General features: G+C 43.9%; 1 protein-coding gene across 1 annotated transcript in view; it reads right to left on the bottom strand.

Annotated features, from left to right (window-relative positions):
* Positions 1 to 11,230, bottom strand: part of LOC147678944 (cytochrome P450 4B1-like) — a 207,052-nt gene extending 195,822 nt beyond the window's left edge. The window contains exon 1 of the mRNA XM_086944700.1: positions 11,045 to 11,230. Coding sequence (XP_086800826.1) covers positions 11,045 to 11,209 — 165 coding nt within the window. The 5' untranslated portion in view covers positions 11,210 to 11,230. The remainder of the gene's footprint in view (positions 1 to 11,044) is intronic.
* Between the last annotated feature and the right edge of the window lie 5,303 nt (positions 11,231 to 16,533).

Raw genomic sequence — 16,533 nt, 5'->3', positions numbered from 1 at the left:
TTCGTCTGTGACTTTGGGGGATTCAAAAGTCAGAAGGTACGTTGCATGGACAGGGATAAGTGTCCTATGGAACAGTGGAACATATATTTTCAATTAGTCTATCTAGATAGCTGTCTAAATACTAGCTGTTATGTTTAGCATCTTATTGGGACTAAAGATGGAAATCTCACTCTGTAATAGTGGTATTAATCGTGGAGTATACCTATTTAATGGTAGTTAACTCCAAAGTAGTCAATGTTAATATGTGGCAATGGTAAACTAATGTACATTGGTTAGAGTTCCCTATATATGTGCTATCTAAAAAGTGGACGAAAAGGTGGTATCAAACTTAATAACAGGGTATGGAAATCATATAGTAAATAGTGGTCAAGGTATCTTCATACCCTGGTATAACAATATATACAAGTATTTATTGGGGCATTTATTGCAACAGGATGACTGGCCAGCTGTTATCTTTTAACAACAGTTTTAAAAGATGTAGCATTAAGGCGCCACAATAGGAGTATGTGGGGAGGCATGTTGATAACTCAGCAAATGTGTTAGCCAGTATCATAATAGTATTCGTACTGTAACTATATGTAGCTATACCTGACTTAAGAATGGTAGCTAGTATTAATGGGAAGAGCAAGGTGACACAGGTCATAATACGACCAGCTAACTGAACATAGGTAAGTGCAGAATGGCGAAGAAATCTAATTTCTAATGGGGGAACAAAATAGCTAAGTCCAAGGGGTGACTGAGTGGTTAAATAAAACTGATACTGGGTAGACAAATTTTTTTTTTTTTTTGTAAAAATATACTATATTTAAAATTATATGTCAGGTTTACATTTTAAGCAGTCCCTTATATTTGGGTGCTGTACATTTAACCATTCTCAAAGAAGCGCACATAGGCAATCTTTGGTGGTTTTCCATCAAGATTTCTCATTTTACCCATCCAGACCAACTCCTGATTTTCCAGGTTTCCTTTGCCCACTGTTGTCCAAATCTATGGGTGTCTATGCACATGTAAGAGAACATTTTAGTGAAAACAAGTTTTTGGCATTCTTTTTCCGTGATTGCTTGGTGTTTGTATAAGGAAAGGTTCCTGTTTTCCCACATCGCCTCTTTCATGCAGTTTATTATTCTCCATAGCGTCCTTTCCTTATTTGCATTGCAATTCATGCCCAAACCATAGAGAACCAGTTCATAGGACAGGGATGCCTGTCCTGTTAATTCTTTAATGAGCTGTCCCATTGCCTTCCACATGCTTTGTGCTCCGCCGCAGTTCCAAATGAAGTGCATCAGGGATTCATCTGCTGCACAGCCTGGTGTTGGGCATCTTGCTGTTTTTGCCAGTTTCCTTGCATGTTGGAATTGCTTCACTGGTAGGCATGTGGATACCATCATCCATGCCAAGTCTTTCTGGGAGTTTGTCAAGTCTTTGTGGTTCACCATCTCCCAAACCTTCCCTGATTGCTTCTCTGATAAGTTGTTTACCATTGTCACTGAGTCCGTTTCTTTTAGTTCTTTGCTTAAGGCCATCTGGGGTGTGATTTCCTTCGCTTGAATTTGCCTCTCTTGCAGCTTCTTGAAGAAAGGTTTGATGCCTTTGTACACAGGGGGTGGTTCTAGTAAAAAAGGCTTTGTATTGTCCAGTTTACAAATGCCCACTCTTGATAAGATGAAACTTGTAGCAAACAGTGTGTAGGCAGCCACATGTGAGTCTTTCTTTGCATTGCCCAGTACATTTTTAACAAAATGTGACATCAGGAAGTCATGGAGGTATGGCAGGTCTTTCCCTCCTTTTGTGGGTAGCTTGAAAACTGTGTCTCTTTTTAGTTTTTCAATTTTTGACCCCCAAAAGAAGTTTGCAAAAAGTCTTTGTGTCCCTTTTGTCCACCTGTATGATGGAGGGAAAATCATGGCAATAAACATCAGGATTGGTAGACATATTGCTTTCAGCACCAGGACTTTCCCTTCCAGGGAAAGTTTTCTTGTCGTCCAGAGCGCCATTTTCTGCTTGAGCTTTGTCTGGATCTTCTCCCAGTTTATTTCTCCCTTCATGTCCTATGAAAAAAGAATCCCCAGTATTTTTACTGGGTCTTTGGAAGGTTTCACTGGCAGCTGAGACAGTTTGTCCCATTGTCCCACCGTCATGCAGTGCGTTTTCTCCACATTCACCTGTAGCCCAGCTGCTAGGAAAAAGAGTTGGGTTATAAGGATAGTTCTATTTATGGATCTAGCGTCAGTGCAAGCAATGGTGACATCATCCATGTATGGTACACATTTGACCTGTTTGCCTTGGCTGCCCGGTACCAGAGGGCCAGTTATGCACTTGTCCTTCCTGATGGCACATAGGAGAGGTTCAATTGCACATACAAAGAGTGCCGGTGATAAGGGGCATCCCTGTCTGACCCCTGATTTAATGTGGAACCCCTCAGATAGTGTACCATTTATAAGGACCTGGCTTTCACATCCAGTGTATATTAAGCCAATAGTTTTGATGAAACCTTCTGGGAATCCCATTTTCCTGCGCACTTTGAAAAGGTATTCATGACTTAGGGAGTCAAAGGCTTTCTGGAAATCAAGGGCCAAGATAGCTAGTGGATTCCCGCTGTCTTTCGCTAACCACAATGTGTCTCTAATGATGGTCAAGCTGTCCCAGATTTTCCTTCCTGGGACCGCACATGTTTGGTCTGGGTGCACGATGGAGGTCAGCACCTTTCTGCATCTTCCTGCCAGGACTTTACTTAGGATCTTACTGTCCACATTCAAGAGGGTTATTGGCCTCCAATTGTTGATGTCCAACTTGTCCCCCTTTTTCTCCAGCAGTTTGATGATGCCCTGTGGAAAGGAGGGGGGTAAAAAAAAAATTTCCAAGCATTCTTTCAACAGACTCCAACAATCCTTTTCAATAAGCCAACAATCCTTTGCAATAAGCCTCCATAAAGCTTTGTACAACTCCCATGGAAGGCCGTCTTGCCCAGGGGGTGATCCTTTTGGGGCTTCCTGAATGATTTGGAAGAGTTCTTCTCCTGAAATGGGGGTGGTTAGAAAATGTTGTTCCTCTTGGGATAAAAAGCTCTGCAAAGACCCTAGAAATTCTTCACATGCACTTATATCTGATGGCTCTTTTTTGTACAAATGGGAAAAAAAGGCTGTTGTTATTTTCCCTGCTTTCTCTGTGCCCTTTTGTGTTTGTCCATTTCTGTCTTTCAGTTCATTCATTACCTTTTGCACTTGCTGTGCCTTTTTGAAAAAGAACCTTGAGCACTTTTCATCTTCCTCAAAGATCTTGACCCTGGAGTTAAAAATGTGTTCTTTCCCTCATTGTGTCAGCCATTCTTTCAGTTCTGTTTTTGTTTTTTCTCTTTCCTCCCCTACTTCCATTCCACCCCTTTCCAGGTTTTCTAGCGTGATCATTCTTTGTTGTATTTCATCAAATTTTTGAAACCTTTCCTTGCTTTTGATCATGCTGTGTTTTCTGTAAAAAAGTTTTGTTTGTTTTTTTACCTCTTCCCACCATTCTGCTAAGGATGGGAAACTTTCCTTTCTGGTTTTTAAGTTGTTGTACATATCACTGTAATTTTTACATATATTTTCCTCTTGTAACAACAAGATGTTCATTTTCCACACACCCCTCCCCATTTAACACATGTTTGAGATTTCAACGGTTGCTTTCAAGATTTTGTGGTCTGACATACCACTCTCGTTTGTTTCATAATTCCTTGCTTTTATATTTTTGGAGGTGAAAATGAAATCAATTCTTGATTTGACTTTGCCACTTTCTGCTTCCCAGGTGAACCTTTGTTTTGACCCTGATTTTGCCCCTGTATCTGACAGTTGCAAATCTTTACACATGTTTTTGAGACATTTTGTAGACTTATCAATTTCGTAACAATTTTTCTTGCCACATCTGTCTGTGGGGTTTATGATGCAGTTGAAATCCCCTGTTAACACCATTGGGGTTGCCCCTGCAATAAAATGTGGGAGCATTTCAAACAGGGACATTCTTTCATTCTTGTCGGTTGGTGCATAAATATTACAGACCTTAAAGGTGGTGTTTCTGTATTGTATGGTGACCATCATAGCCCTGTCTGGCTGTATAATTTTAGTATCAAGGATTGACATTTCTTTGTTTTTTAGGAGAATGCCTATTCCAGCATTCTTGTTTCCACCCCCAGACCATTTGGAGGGGCCTTCTTCCCAATATTTGGATATGTGACTGTAGTCCGTGGAGTGGGGAATTGCACATTCCTGTAAACATATAATGTCCCCTTTTTGTACTTTGCAGAGCTCAAACACTGACGCTCTTTTCACTTGTGAGCCCATTCCTCGGGCATTCCATGATATGATGTTAAACATTATATTTGCAATGGTGATTACTCTGCACGGTATACAATACATGTTAAACCTGAACATTTTCAAAGCTCAATGGCGACCAGATGCTGTCACATATTTGCTGATTGCTTTCACTATTTTGCGTCTCTTGCCCGCCAATTTCTTCTGCTCCCCCTAAGTATGGGGACTGTAGCAAAAGATCTTTGTGGGGGGTTACTCCTACCTCTTGTGAGAATAAGCTATATCCTAGGTCTTCTGAGTCTGAGAGGTCCCCTAGTACACTATACCTGGACCCTGAGCAGTTCTCTTTTGGTAGAGTTTTCTTCCTAGTTTCCTTCTGTTCTGTTGCGGCCGGACAACTTGGGTCCGCCGTTTGTTTTTTAATTTTGATTTTATTTCTTTTTTTAACCATCTGCATTTGGCCCTCAGTGGTTTTTGTTTCCTCCTCTGAGGAGGTCTGTTCTTCTCTTTCCCTTTTTTCCTGTGCCCTGTCCTTGGCTTCTTTGATGATGTTATATATATCTGTAGGGATAAGAGTACAATCTGAATCTATTTCCCTGTCTTCCACTTGTGAGTCTATGTCTGACATCTCTTTAACTTTCTTTTCACTTTCCACTATTTCTGTCATTTGAGTTTCCTCTACTACCTGTGTACTTTCCTTGGTTTGATCCTGTTCTGCCTGTGGGGTAGTGGTAGGTGCAACCTGTATTACTTGTTTTTTTGTGTTGGGTGTTTACCTGGTGCCTCCATCACTAACTGTCTTAAAGATTAATGGTGCCAGTACTGCGGCGTAAGGTTTACTATCGTCTGGCTGGTGATGTTTGGCAGCTGCAGATGCCGCATATGAGAATCTTTGGGCATGCTCTATAAAGGTGCTCTTTGGATCCACATAGGTTACATGATATGGGGGCTTTACATTCGGTGTGTTTGTGGCCTATGTCCCCACATAACTTGCGACCCTCATTTTTGCATTCTTCTTTAAGGTGGCCAAAACTTAAACAGTTCCTACAATATTGTGGTTGGCTTGGGTAATTTAAATAGCCTCTGTTTGGGCCCAATGCAAAGGTTTGTGGGAGGTGGGTCACTCCCCCAGCAGGGTTTGGTTTAAGTATCACAAAAAACTTTCTCTTGCCATTCCAGATTCCAAACTTATTTCTCTGTAATATATCTCCCCTCACCTTTGCGCAAAACCGGTTTAAAAAACATTCAATCTCCCATGTAGACACATGGGCATTGTACATATGGACAATTACTGGCACCTCCTTTGCTGCTGCCATGGCTGTCGGGGCAATTAGAAGAGTTACTGGATGGCAGAAGCAACGCGGTGACTCTTGCGGTTATAAATGCGGAATAACCGAGGGAATGCCAATTGTGATTGGCGTGTGACGTGCTTCGAGATTACTGGGCGACTTACGTGTCACGTGACAGCCGTCATCGTTGACATAGAAGAAAGGTAGAGTGGATGAGCTCGGCAAAATATGGAAGCAGCCATCACCATGGATGTTAGCAGGAGGCTGCGGGTCGAGCTGAAAGCAGTACAGCAAATAATTGCTAAATTTATTTATTTCTTAAATATATCATGTCAAAATAGGGAAATAATGAAAATAAATTAATAATCTATAAAATCATGACGTACGGGATACACTAGTTGGAGATGATGGGACCCGATATTAGGATGCACTAGTTGAAGATGAAGGGATCCGATGTGTCAAATAGCGGAATGGGGTATTATATCTTACTTTAATTGGTCATTTCACAACAGGGAAATGATAATGACAATAAATAAACTGTAAATGCTAACATGCAGAATGCAGTAATGCAATGAGGGGACCCATGTGTCAGATAGCAAATGGAGGTATAGAACATGTTCCACTCTGATGAGTGAGTGGAACATGTATGTGTGAGGGGCTCTGACAATAGGGGGGATCAGAGGGGTGTAGATGGGCACGAGATTCATGTTTTGAGATGGGTTCTACGAGTGCCATAATGTAATGAGCTATAAGATATTAAACAGAAGCACTGATTCGAGTTTTAGTGGGGGAAATCTATTACGTAAGTGTGACAATGGTCCTATGTATTGATGCAGTTTGGCTAGCACTAGCGTGGAGTTGGGTATTAAGCTACATTATGGCATTCTCTCAAGGCAGGTCATTATTGAGACCTTTTTTGAAAGTATTTAACGTAGAAATCCAGAAGACCTCGTGTTTTTTTCTTATACCGGTGCCATTATTGGAATCAGTTGTGTTAATTTTTTCAAGAATGCGCCAGCGTAGGTCTTCTGGTTTGTGATTATGTTCGTGAAAATGTTTGGTTAGAGGTGCCCTTATTTTTAACGTTTTGATGGACGATCTGTGTTCAGCAATGCGAACATGTATGGCTCTTGCTGTTTCTCCTACATAGGCTAAATTGCAAGGACACAGGATGAGGTATAGTACATTCTGTGTTTTGCAGTTCCACATGTTTGATGCCTGAGTTTTGTTTACATTGTGCGTGAATGTCTCTCCTGGGATAATAGAGTCACAGGATTTACATTGAGCACATTTGACGGTACCTTGAATGGGGAGCTGATTATTTATTGATTTCTGAATAAAGGGCATTTTGGGAGTTTGGTCTTCAAATTTCGAATGGACTATGATATCTTTTAGATTTTTATTCCTACGGTGGGCATAAATAGGTTTCTCTAATTTGGTAGTGACATTTGCATCACAATTCAGAATATGCCAGTTTTTGTTGATTATATATTTCACCGTGGAATCAGAAGTGGTGTGTCTGGGTATGCAAACTAATTTATTTTCTTTGCTAGTTAAATTTGTGGTTTGAGGAGACTGTCTCTATCAAAGAATCTCGCTCTTTTATATGATTCTGTTATGAGCCTCTGTGGGTATTCTCTTTCTTGAAATTTAAGCTTCATTGCTACAGATTGTTTGTCAAAGTCAGCAAGGGTGGAACAATTGCGCCTGACTCGCAAGAACTGGGAGAATGGGATGCTATCTTTTTGGTTACGTGGATGAAAGCTTTTGAAATGGAGAAGTGTGTTGCGTGCAGTGGGTTTGATATGTAAGTCCACTTCTAACTGTCCTAGTCGGTTGAGTAAATTGATGTCAAGAAATTCCACTTGGGAACTGCTGCTGTTAGAGGTGAATTTTAAATTGGGGTCTGTGAGATTCCGCCATTCGATGTAATCAGCTAGGGTGTCTGTCCCACCGGTCCAGATAAAGAAGATATCATCGATATATCTAGACCAGTGGGTGACAGACTCAAAAAAAGGGGCAATTTCATTGAAGATGAACTTGGATTCCCACATGGCCATGTGAATGTTGGCTAGTGATGGTGCTACAGATGCGCCCATATTCACACCTTTGGTTTGGCGGGAAGTGTGGCTGCCAAAGGAAAAAATGTTTCCAGTAAGTATTATTTATTTATTTATTTATTCATCACATTTGTAGAGCGCTCTGTTACCAGGAGGTGTCCTGGCGCTCAAAGATAAAAGGTTTAGAGCATGCTTTATTGAATGTGTCAATAAACCAGCTGGTAGCTTGTATAGCTCCTACTTGCGGTATATTACTGTATAGTGACTCGATGTCTGGAGTCACTAATACTTCATGGTGGTAATTGAAAGGCAAATGTTCAACGTTGTTGATTATATCCCTAGTGTTTTAGTAAAAGGGATGTATGGTCTTAATAGATTATCTACAAATTTGGACAGTGGTTCAGTTGTGGTACCTATTGTGGAGACTATTGGTCTATATGGGGGATTATGTATGTTTTTATGAATTACGGGCACCCCGTATCTACAAGCTGCTTTGCCTTTTGAGTGGTTGAGGTATTCATGTTCTTTGGTCATAATTGAGCCTTCTATTAGTGCCTGATCTGTGAGGTGTAGGATCCTTTTTTGAATTTTTAATATAGGGTTGGTGTAATTGCTTGAATAACAGTTCTCATCTTCTAGCATAAGTAGCATTTTATTCTCATAATCGTTGGTATTTAGGATCACAATTCCTCCTCCCTTGTCACAGCATTTTATGGTAAGTGATTTATTGGCTGTGAGGTCTTTCATGGCTGAAATGTATTTTTTATTAAGGTTATATATGGGCTTGGGGATGAATCTGAGGTGTTGTTCTAGTTCTAGTTGTCCTATTTGCTCAAGGGTGGGGGTAAAAATGGAGGGTAAGGATAAACTTTTGCTAGTATTTATTTATTATTTATTTATTTAGCATACTTATAGAGCGCAGACCTGTCACCCAGAGGGCATCCTGGCGCTTTGATCAGAGAACCCCCACACTGAACAGCACAAACGCACAACCATTACTTGGGAAAGAGATAGGTCTTTAAAGCCTTCCGGAATGGAAGATAGTCCTGGTGGCTCCTAAGAGTGAGTGGGAGTGAATTCCACAATTTGGCTGCCGCCACTCTGAATGAGCGGCCGCCCATCCTCACTCTTTGAAACCTAGGCACCACCAAAAGGTGAGCCGATGACGACCGCAAAAGACGTGGGGCAGAATACCATGAAAACATGTTTTGTAACGGGATAGGGCCTAGGAGGTGAACCGCTCTAAACACCAAACAGGCCGCTTTAAATTGGACCCGTAGATCTACCGGAAGCCAGTGTAGATCGCGGAGCGCAAGAGTAGAAGAGCTGGATCTGGGTCGTGAGAGGGCCAGTTTAGCAGCCATATTCTGCACCCTCTGCAGCTTCCCTATCAAGTTTTTTGGGGCCCCCAGGAGAAGACCATTACAGTAATCAAGCCGGCTTAAAATAGTCCCACGGACTATTTCCGGCCTGGACTGGGCGGGGAGCAAAGGCAAAACTCTGCGTAGCATACGGAGCAGCATCATACATGTTCCCGTGGTTTTATTGACAAGTAGGTCTAATTGTAAGTTAGGGCCAAACATGACCCCTAAATTACGGGCTGACTCCGATGCCAACACTGGTTCAGAAAAGGTGCTAGGCCAGAAATCAGTGGGTAAAGGCCGCGGGATCCGATCAGTGGAGCAGTGGAGCACCTCCGTCTTCGCACTATTAAATTGCAAAGAGTTTGCTCGAAGCCAGTCCGCTGTAGCTGCCATACAGCGATGGAAGGTACTCAGCGAAATCGCATTGTTCCCTTCTAAGGAAAACACCAGCTGAGTGTCATCGGCATAATTAAATGCCGAGACCCCAAAAGATTTTATTAGCTGGATAAGTGGACGAAGGTACACGTTGAACAATATCGGGCTGATGGCCGAGCCCTGTGGCACCCCCTGTCCAATTTTCCTTGGCTCCGAGCTGAAAGGTGGAAGTGACACCAGCTGTTGCCTGCCCTCAAGATATGAAATCAGCCAATCTCTGGCCCCCTCGCAGATCCCGCACTCTTCCAGCCTCCGAACCAGGGTCCGATGGCAGACCGTGTCGAACGCGGCCGACATGTCGAGCAGCACCAAGAAGGGTGCCCGACCACTGTCGACACGCGAACGCAGGTTGTCCAGCACGGTCACAAGTGCGGTCTCCGTCCCATGACCAGGTCGGAAGCCAAACTGGTCCTCATCGAACCACCCAATATGTTCCAGGTAGCCGGAAAGAGAGCGAGTTACCCACTTCTCTAAGATCTTAATGGGAAAGGGAAGTAAGGAGATCGGCCTATAGTTGGGAGGGTTATCAGCTGGTGCATGCGATTCAAAACATTTCCTTAGTCTAATCTTTCGAAAGAAAGAATGGATGTCTTGGAAGAGTTCAAATATATTGGCTAAGGCATGTGGTACAAATACATTTTCAATGCTGAAAAGTATGTTTTTCGGTCTGAAAGCTGTTATTATTATTGTCGTGAGATTTTTTTGTCCATTTTCATCCTTTGATAGCTCAGCTCGGGCTTTGGAACCAAACCAGACCCTTGGCTCAAACCTTTAAATGCTGTCCCTGTCTCTTCTAAAGATATGAGCCTCATTTATGAGCCCTTGCGTCACTTTTACGCTGCCGGTGCGTCACTTTTTGTGACGCACCAGTGTCGTAAAAAATGCGCCTTGTTGCGCCATATTTACAAAGTGACGCATTTAGATAGATGCGTCACTTTGTAAACCCTTGCGCCACATTATACCTGCGCCAGGTATAATGTATGCAGGGGGGCGTATTGACGCAAGAAAGGGTCGTAGAAGTGACGCAGTGAAATCTATGAGATTTCACTGCGTCACTTTTAGGACGCCGTTGCGTCAAAAACTTGCGCCTGCCTCACAGCAGGCGTAAGACTAATGCAAGCCCTTTCACATGGGGCTTGCCCCATGTGAAAGGACGCATTGCTAGAGTTGCGTCACTTTTGTGACACACTCCAGCAATGCGTCACTTTTGCGCTTACAGATACGTCAGAAATACTGACGTATCTGTAACTCCTTGCGCCATGATGCGTCATACATTAAATATGACGCATCAGGAATGTCGCAAGGAGGGCGCACTGAGAAGTGACGCATCACTGCTTTCACGCAGCGACGCATCATTTCTCATAAATGGGGCTTATTTACAAGTCCCATGTGACACTGGCGTGCCACTTGTAACATAGGGAGAAGTGAGGTACCAGCGGCGCAAGAGACCTGTAAATAAGCCCCCTGGTGTCTCCTTAGTGGCATCTCAAGAAGCGGCTGTCGGTGTTAGAAGTCACAGCAGCAGCACCCTCGATTCTTTACTGCGCCTCGTCCGGCTGAGCCAACGAGTCAAGGCGCTGGGAAGTCCCCCCCCTTCCCCCGCCCCTTCTTACCTCCCCGGCGTGACCAAAGAACCAGTGTTTGGGGGGTCCGGGGAACCCTGCCAAGCCTGCGGCCAGCTTCCGATGCTGAAGATAGAGCGCCACGAGTTTCAGCATCAAGGCGGCGGCGCAGAGCCAGGCAGCGGCCGGGAGCACCCCGCTCCCGTCCAGAGGCATCCCCAGGGCTCAGAGGCGGCTGCTCAGGCTGCTTCCTGCTGCTTCCCACGGGCTCAGCGAAGGGTTTTCATTCATATAGTGCCCACGTCATGTGCCGTAAGCAAGGGTAAGTCCAGACACTGCGCCACCTGCTGGAGCTCTCAATATGGTTCGCACAACACTCCTGTTCAGTAACACAAAATAAATAACTAAACACAGCACCTTTCTTTTACACCGTGTACAATACTTTGGAAGTCCCCCAAATGTTGTTGCATGTTTCTATAGCAGGCCCGTGTGTTTCATAGAGGCATGCATGGGGAGACAGAAAATCCACGTGCAAATGATTCTTTTGTTTATTTTAGAATTCGGGGCGTACATTTAGTGTCAAACGTGGCAGGTCTGGCCAACTGGTAAATGATACCACTGCAGGTTTATACCACTAGAGTCTCAAACCCTGGTTGGAGTGAGAGGAAACCCGGGCCGGGGGAGGCGAAGCCGGATCCATGAGGGCCCGGACCAAACTCTAGCCGGAGGCGGGAAGACCCTCCCCGCTCGGAAGGGGGCGACCACGATTATTAACCCTCTGTACTACTAATGTATGGTGAGAGCAAACTGCCACTAGACAACACTATATTTTCTCCAGCAGGACCATTAATCAATTAACTGTGACACTGTTATTGCTGTCTGAAAAATGTTGGACACACAAGTAACCCTGCAGCAGTTCAGTTCCTTATAAACAGGGGGCGCTCTTCCATTGGAGCGTAGGAGCGCCCCCCACTTAAATTCCCCTACAAAGCACCCGAGATGAATAGTAAAATAATAATTTACTACCATTTTATTTTGCACCTGTCATCCCGAATAGAGGGACAGCAGCAGGGAGGAGGCTGGGCTGGCCATGCACTTTTGAAAGTGTGCATGTCCCTTTGGCCGGACATCTTGTCGCCTTCAACAGCAATTCCCGGGGACGTGGGCTAGCAGGAGTTTGGCATTAAAATATCAAGCCTTGCTGCCACACAAAAACAAACTGGGCAATTTGGTGACACTCACTAACCAGTAGGCATCTGGCTACACTTGTGCACAAACAAACCACTTGTACCAGCGAGACACTAGCAACCCCACTATGGCTGTCGGGACTGTAGATGGAAAAAACAGATACCCATCTGCCTCAGATTCATGCCCTTCACAGCTGCAAGCCAAATGAACATCCTGAATTAACATGTGCACTTAACATGTGCTCACCCTCTCGACGCTGGCACAGAGTACTCCGGCTTAACTTAATAGACAAGGTGTAAAGTATTTGTTCACACTTTAATTACAGTAACAAAGAGAAAACACCACAAACAACTACACACCAGGTTAGGAAAATAGAGAATATTTATCATAGTAAAAACAAAACAACAAAAAAATTAAACTTTAGCTATGCATTTTAAAAGAATAAAATGCAATATAGTGCTTAAAATTCAATAACGCGTACAGGTTACTTGAAGTCACACTGGCCTGGGATAAATCCGAAGTTTCCGGGAAACCGCAATGGTGAGCAGGCTGGCTACAGGCCCCTTGCACGGCTTGGTGAAAAAGTACATTGGCTTGAGCTAACGTCGGCACCAAAGACTCAAGTTGTGAGTTCCGATTCATGCAGTTGGATCGATGCATCGTAGTCAAACCTCACAGTCAGGTTCAGTGTTGTTATCAAACCCATGGTGGTGCGTCGTAATGTAGCTGCAAGGGTGTGTCTTCGATGTGGGGATGTGTCGTCATCAAACCACACTGGGATGTGTTCAGATCGGTGCTGTGTTGGTGTCAAACTGCAAAGTCGAGACCGGTGTTGTCTTTGAGCTGCCCAGGGATATCATCCGTAGGCTCTGAGCCGGCTTCATAGGCTACTGCGTCTGTTCCAATTGGCACAAAGTCAATACTGTGTTGTGTTTTGTAGTAAAGCAGCTTCAGAACCCTCTTTAAAGGCACAAGACTGGATTGACACCCCTTGGCAGGGCAGGGCTCACAGTTGGCAGAGTCCAGCAGCTTAAGCAGAGTGAAAGGAAGTCTGTGATAGCCCTGAGACTTCAAAAACAGGAGGCTAGTCAGCAAGTACTTGGAGAACCTGGTTGCAAGGACGTGGAGATGAGGTCCAGTTATACTAACTCCCAGACAAGAATCTGCAGGCCAACCACAACAAAGCAGGTAGGAAAGTGGCAGTCCCTCCTACAGCACAGTAATTACAGGCGGTAGGCCAACGTAGCAAAGCAGTTAACAACAGTGGCAGTCCCATCACCAGCACAGCAGTTCTCCTTCCTAGCAGAATGTCCTAGGTTCCAGCAAAATTCTGAATTGGTGGTGACAGCGGTCCATTACTTTTACCTATTTGAGTATTTGAAGTGGAAGACTTCAGAGAGTTTTGCAGGGATTCTGCATATACACAGAACTATGCACAGGAAACCAGGACCTCAGTGCATTGTGGGGCACCAAAAATATGCCTCAGTGCCCAGAAAACCCATACCGGCTGGCTGAAGTATCTCATCGTTCTCCGTACTACAGCAGTGCAACCAGTGATTCGATATCCTAGAACAATGCGACTCAGGTTCTCTCAGAATTTGTGGGTACAAGACACTCTTTCGCTTAGACACTCATACCTGTTCACAATGTTTGTAACCCGAGACACTGTATAGTTTAAAATGTTTATTTCAACTAATGTGCTCTGTGATGCAGTACACATGCTAATGTAAGCAAAGAAATGCATGCAAACAATTTAATCAGCATAGTTACAATACCATAAAGTACAAATGGGGAAAGCATTATTATAATGACAGTGGATTAAGCCCTATTGTGCTTACCACCCTCCCCATGCTACGAGCTATGTTTATTATATCAAAGGAAGACCTCTGGGCTTGGACAGTGGAACCCCCTACCTCAAGTATTAGATGATAGGTTTTACATCTCCGGACAAGCACAGCTCTTCATGCTGGAAAGGTTTAAGGTGGAGGAGTTGCAATTTTATTTAAGAAGCACCTGTTACTGGAAAACCTAATAGCAGAATCGTTGTATCTAGCAGACCTACTTGGTGTAAAATTTGTCTTTGAGAATTCATGTCTGGTGATTCTTACAATCTATTGACCCCCTAATTCTACGCCAGCATTTAATGATCTTTTTGGCCCCATTATATCAGATATCGGCTCCAGATACCAAAAAGTGGTGGTAACCGGTGATTTTAATTTACACTGGGAAAAATCCATCAAAGACTCAGTATCTCGACAACTCGAACTTGCTTTGTCCTCAATTGGCCTGAAACAACTTGTAAAAGGCCCCACACATATCAAAGGACATAAGCTTGACCTGATTTGGACCTCAGATCCCGAAGTTACCATAGAAGGTGTTCTACCCTGTATCTGGTCAGACCACTACTTTATTTATTGTGCTATCCCATTAATGGGAAACCCCCTTTTAAAGCTCCAAAAATGAAGCGAGTACGTCAATGGAAGAAGGTTGATTCACAAGCCTTGTTAGATACTCTTCCACAACATTTTACTCCATTTACTGGAGATTTAGATGAGGACTACTTGCTTTTAACTCAGACTCTATCTCAGGCAATCGATCAGATAGCCCCGGAGAAGTTACAAAGAGTAAAGGGGCTGGAGAAGGGTGCGCCCTGGTATACTCCCTCCATGAGAGAATATAAAAAGAAGCTCCGTTGCGTGGAGAGGAGATGGAGGAAATCAAAGGATGATACTGACAGGGAGCAATATAAAACTTCACTAAATGGGTATAATAAAGGCATATTGGCTGCTAAAGCGGAATATTTTGATATCCGCATTAAGCAGGCACATAATGTGCAGAAAGAAACCTTCAATATTTTGTCAGAACTGACAAAGAAACCGGTAAATGCAGATACAAAGATTGATTGTAATACTTTCCAAATATACTTCTTAGAGAAAGTAGAGACTATCCTCTCTGAGATAAAGAGCAATACAGTAAGCGGGTTTACCCCGCGACAGAATACTGATATTCCTCAGAACTGTACTATCTCGACTTTTCCAGAGCTTGATTCTACTAAGCTTGAGCACCTCATGTCCTCCATAAAATCAGGATCACCGGCGGACCCGTGTCCCCCAAGTGTCTTCCGGGTAGCGCTCCCTATTTTGGCAGATCACATAGTCTCCTTCTTAAATAGCCTTCTGCAGGTGGGATACCTCCCAATGAGGCTTAAAGAGGCCTGGGTCAGACCCCTGATAAAGAAACCAGGAGCTGACCCAGCAAACCTAAAAAACTATCAACCGATTTCTCAGCTGCCATATATGTCCAAAATTCTGGAACAGCATGTGCTGCAGTCGATGTCTGCCTTTCTGGAGTCATACAATCTTCTCCAGGGGCGTTAAGCAGGTTTTCGGGCACACCACAGCACCGAGTTGGTGATGCTCTCGGTGCTGGATGAGCTCAGAGACATGGCTGACAGTAGGAAACCAAGTGCCCAGATTCTTTTAGACTTATCAGTGGCATTTGATACTGTCAGCCATGATCTTCTCCTGGACAGACTGACTGGCTTTGGAGTAAAGGGCATGGCCTATAAATGGCTAAAGTCCTTTTTGATAGTGAGGCGGCAGAGGATCCAACTGGGAGAGGAGATCTCCGAGGCGGGAAATGTGGAATGTGGGGTCCCGCAGGGCTCTGCGTTATCACCACTGCTTTTTAACCTCTACCTGCAGCCCCTTATTGAGTCCCTAGTACATATGGGCTGTCGAGTGTTTAATTACGCTGACAACACCCAATTGTTATTTAGTATTGAGAACTCAAATGGGGCACAGACACATGTGCAAGAGGTCCTTAGATACACAGTCAGTTGGATGACTAACAACTTGTTGAAAATCAACCCTGAGAAGACGGAGGTTCTGGTGGTGTCAACTGGCATATCAACTTGGGGGCACCTGTTTTGGCCAAAAGAACTTGGGCCCACTCCAATACCAGCGTCAAATGTAAAAAGTCTGGGTATAAAAATTGACAAAGAACTGTCAATGGCTGCCCAGATTTCTACCGTCGTGAGAACCTGCATCGGCTTAATTAGGCAACAGCGCAGACTAGTCCCTTTCCTGTCCGAATCTATGCTTCGAACTGTGGTTTCGGCCACAATAATATCAAGATTGGACTTTGGCAATGTCCTTTATTTAGGCTTGCCTAAGAACCTAATTAACAGACTGCAGATTGTTTTTAACGACGCTGCACGCTTAATCTTTAAGCTTCCTAGAAGATCTCATGCGTCCCCTCTATTGCTCATATTTACAAGAAGGGGTGGTGAGGGACAGAGTCTCTGAATTAAGCAGAAAGCTCTCACCCAGTCAAGAGATCAGGGCTAGATC

This window comes from Lissotriton vulgaris, chromosome 11 (assembly GCF_964263255.1).
Source record: "Lissotriton vulgaris chromosome 11, aLisVul1.2, whole genome shotgun sequence".
Lineage (NCBI taxonomy): Eukaryota > Metazoa > Chordata > Amphibia > Caudata > Salamandridae > Lissotriton > Lissotriton vulgaris.
Note: the sequence above shows the minus strand (reverse complement) of the source record. Positions and strands in the feature narration are given on the sequence as shown.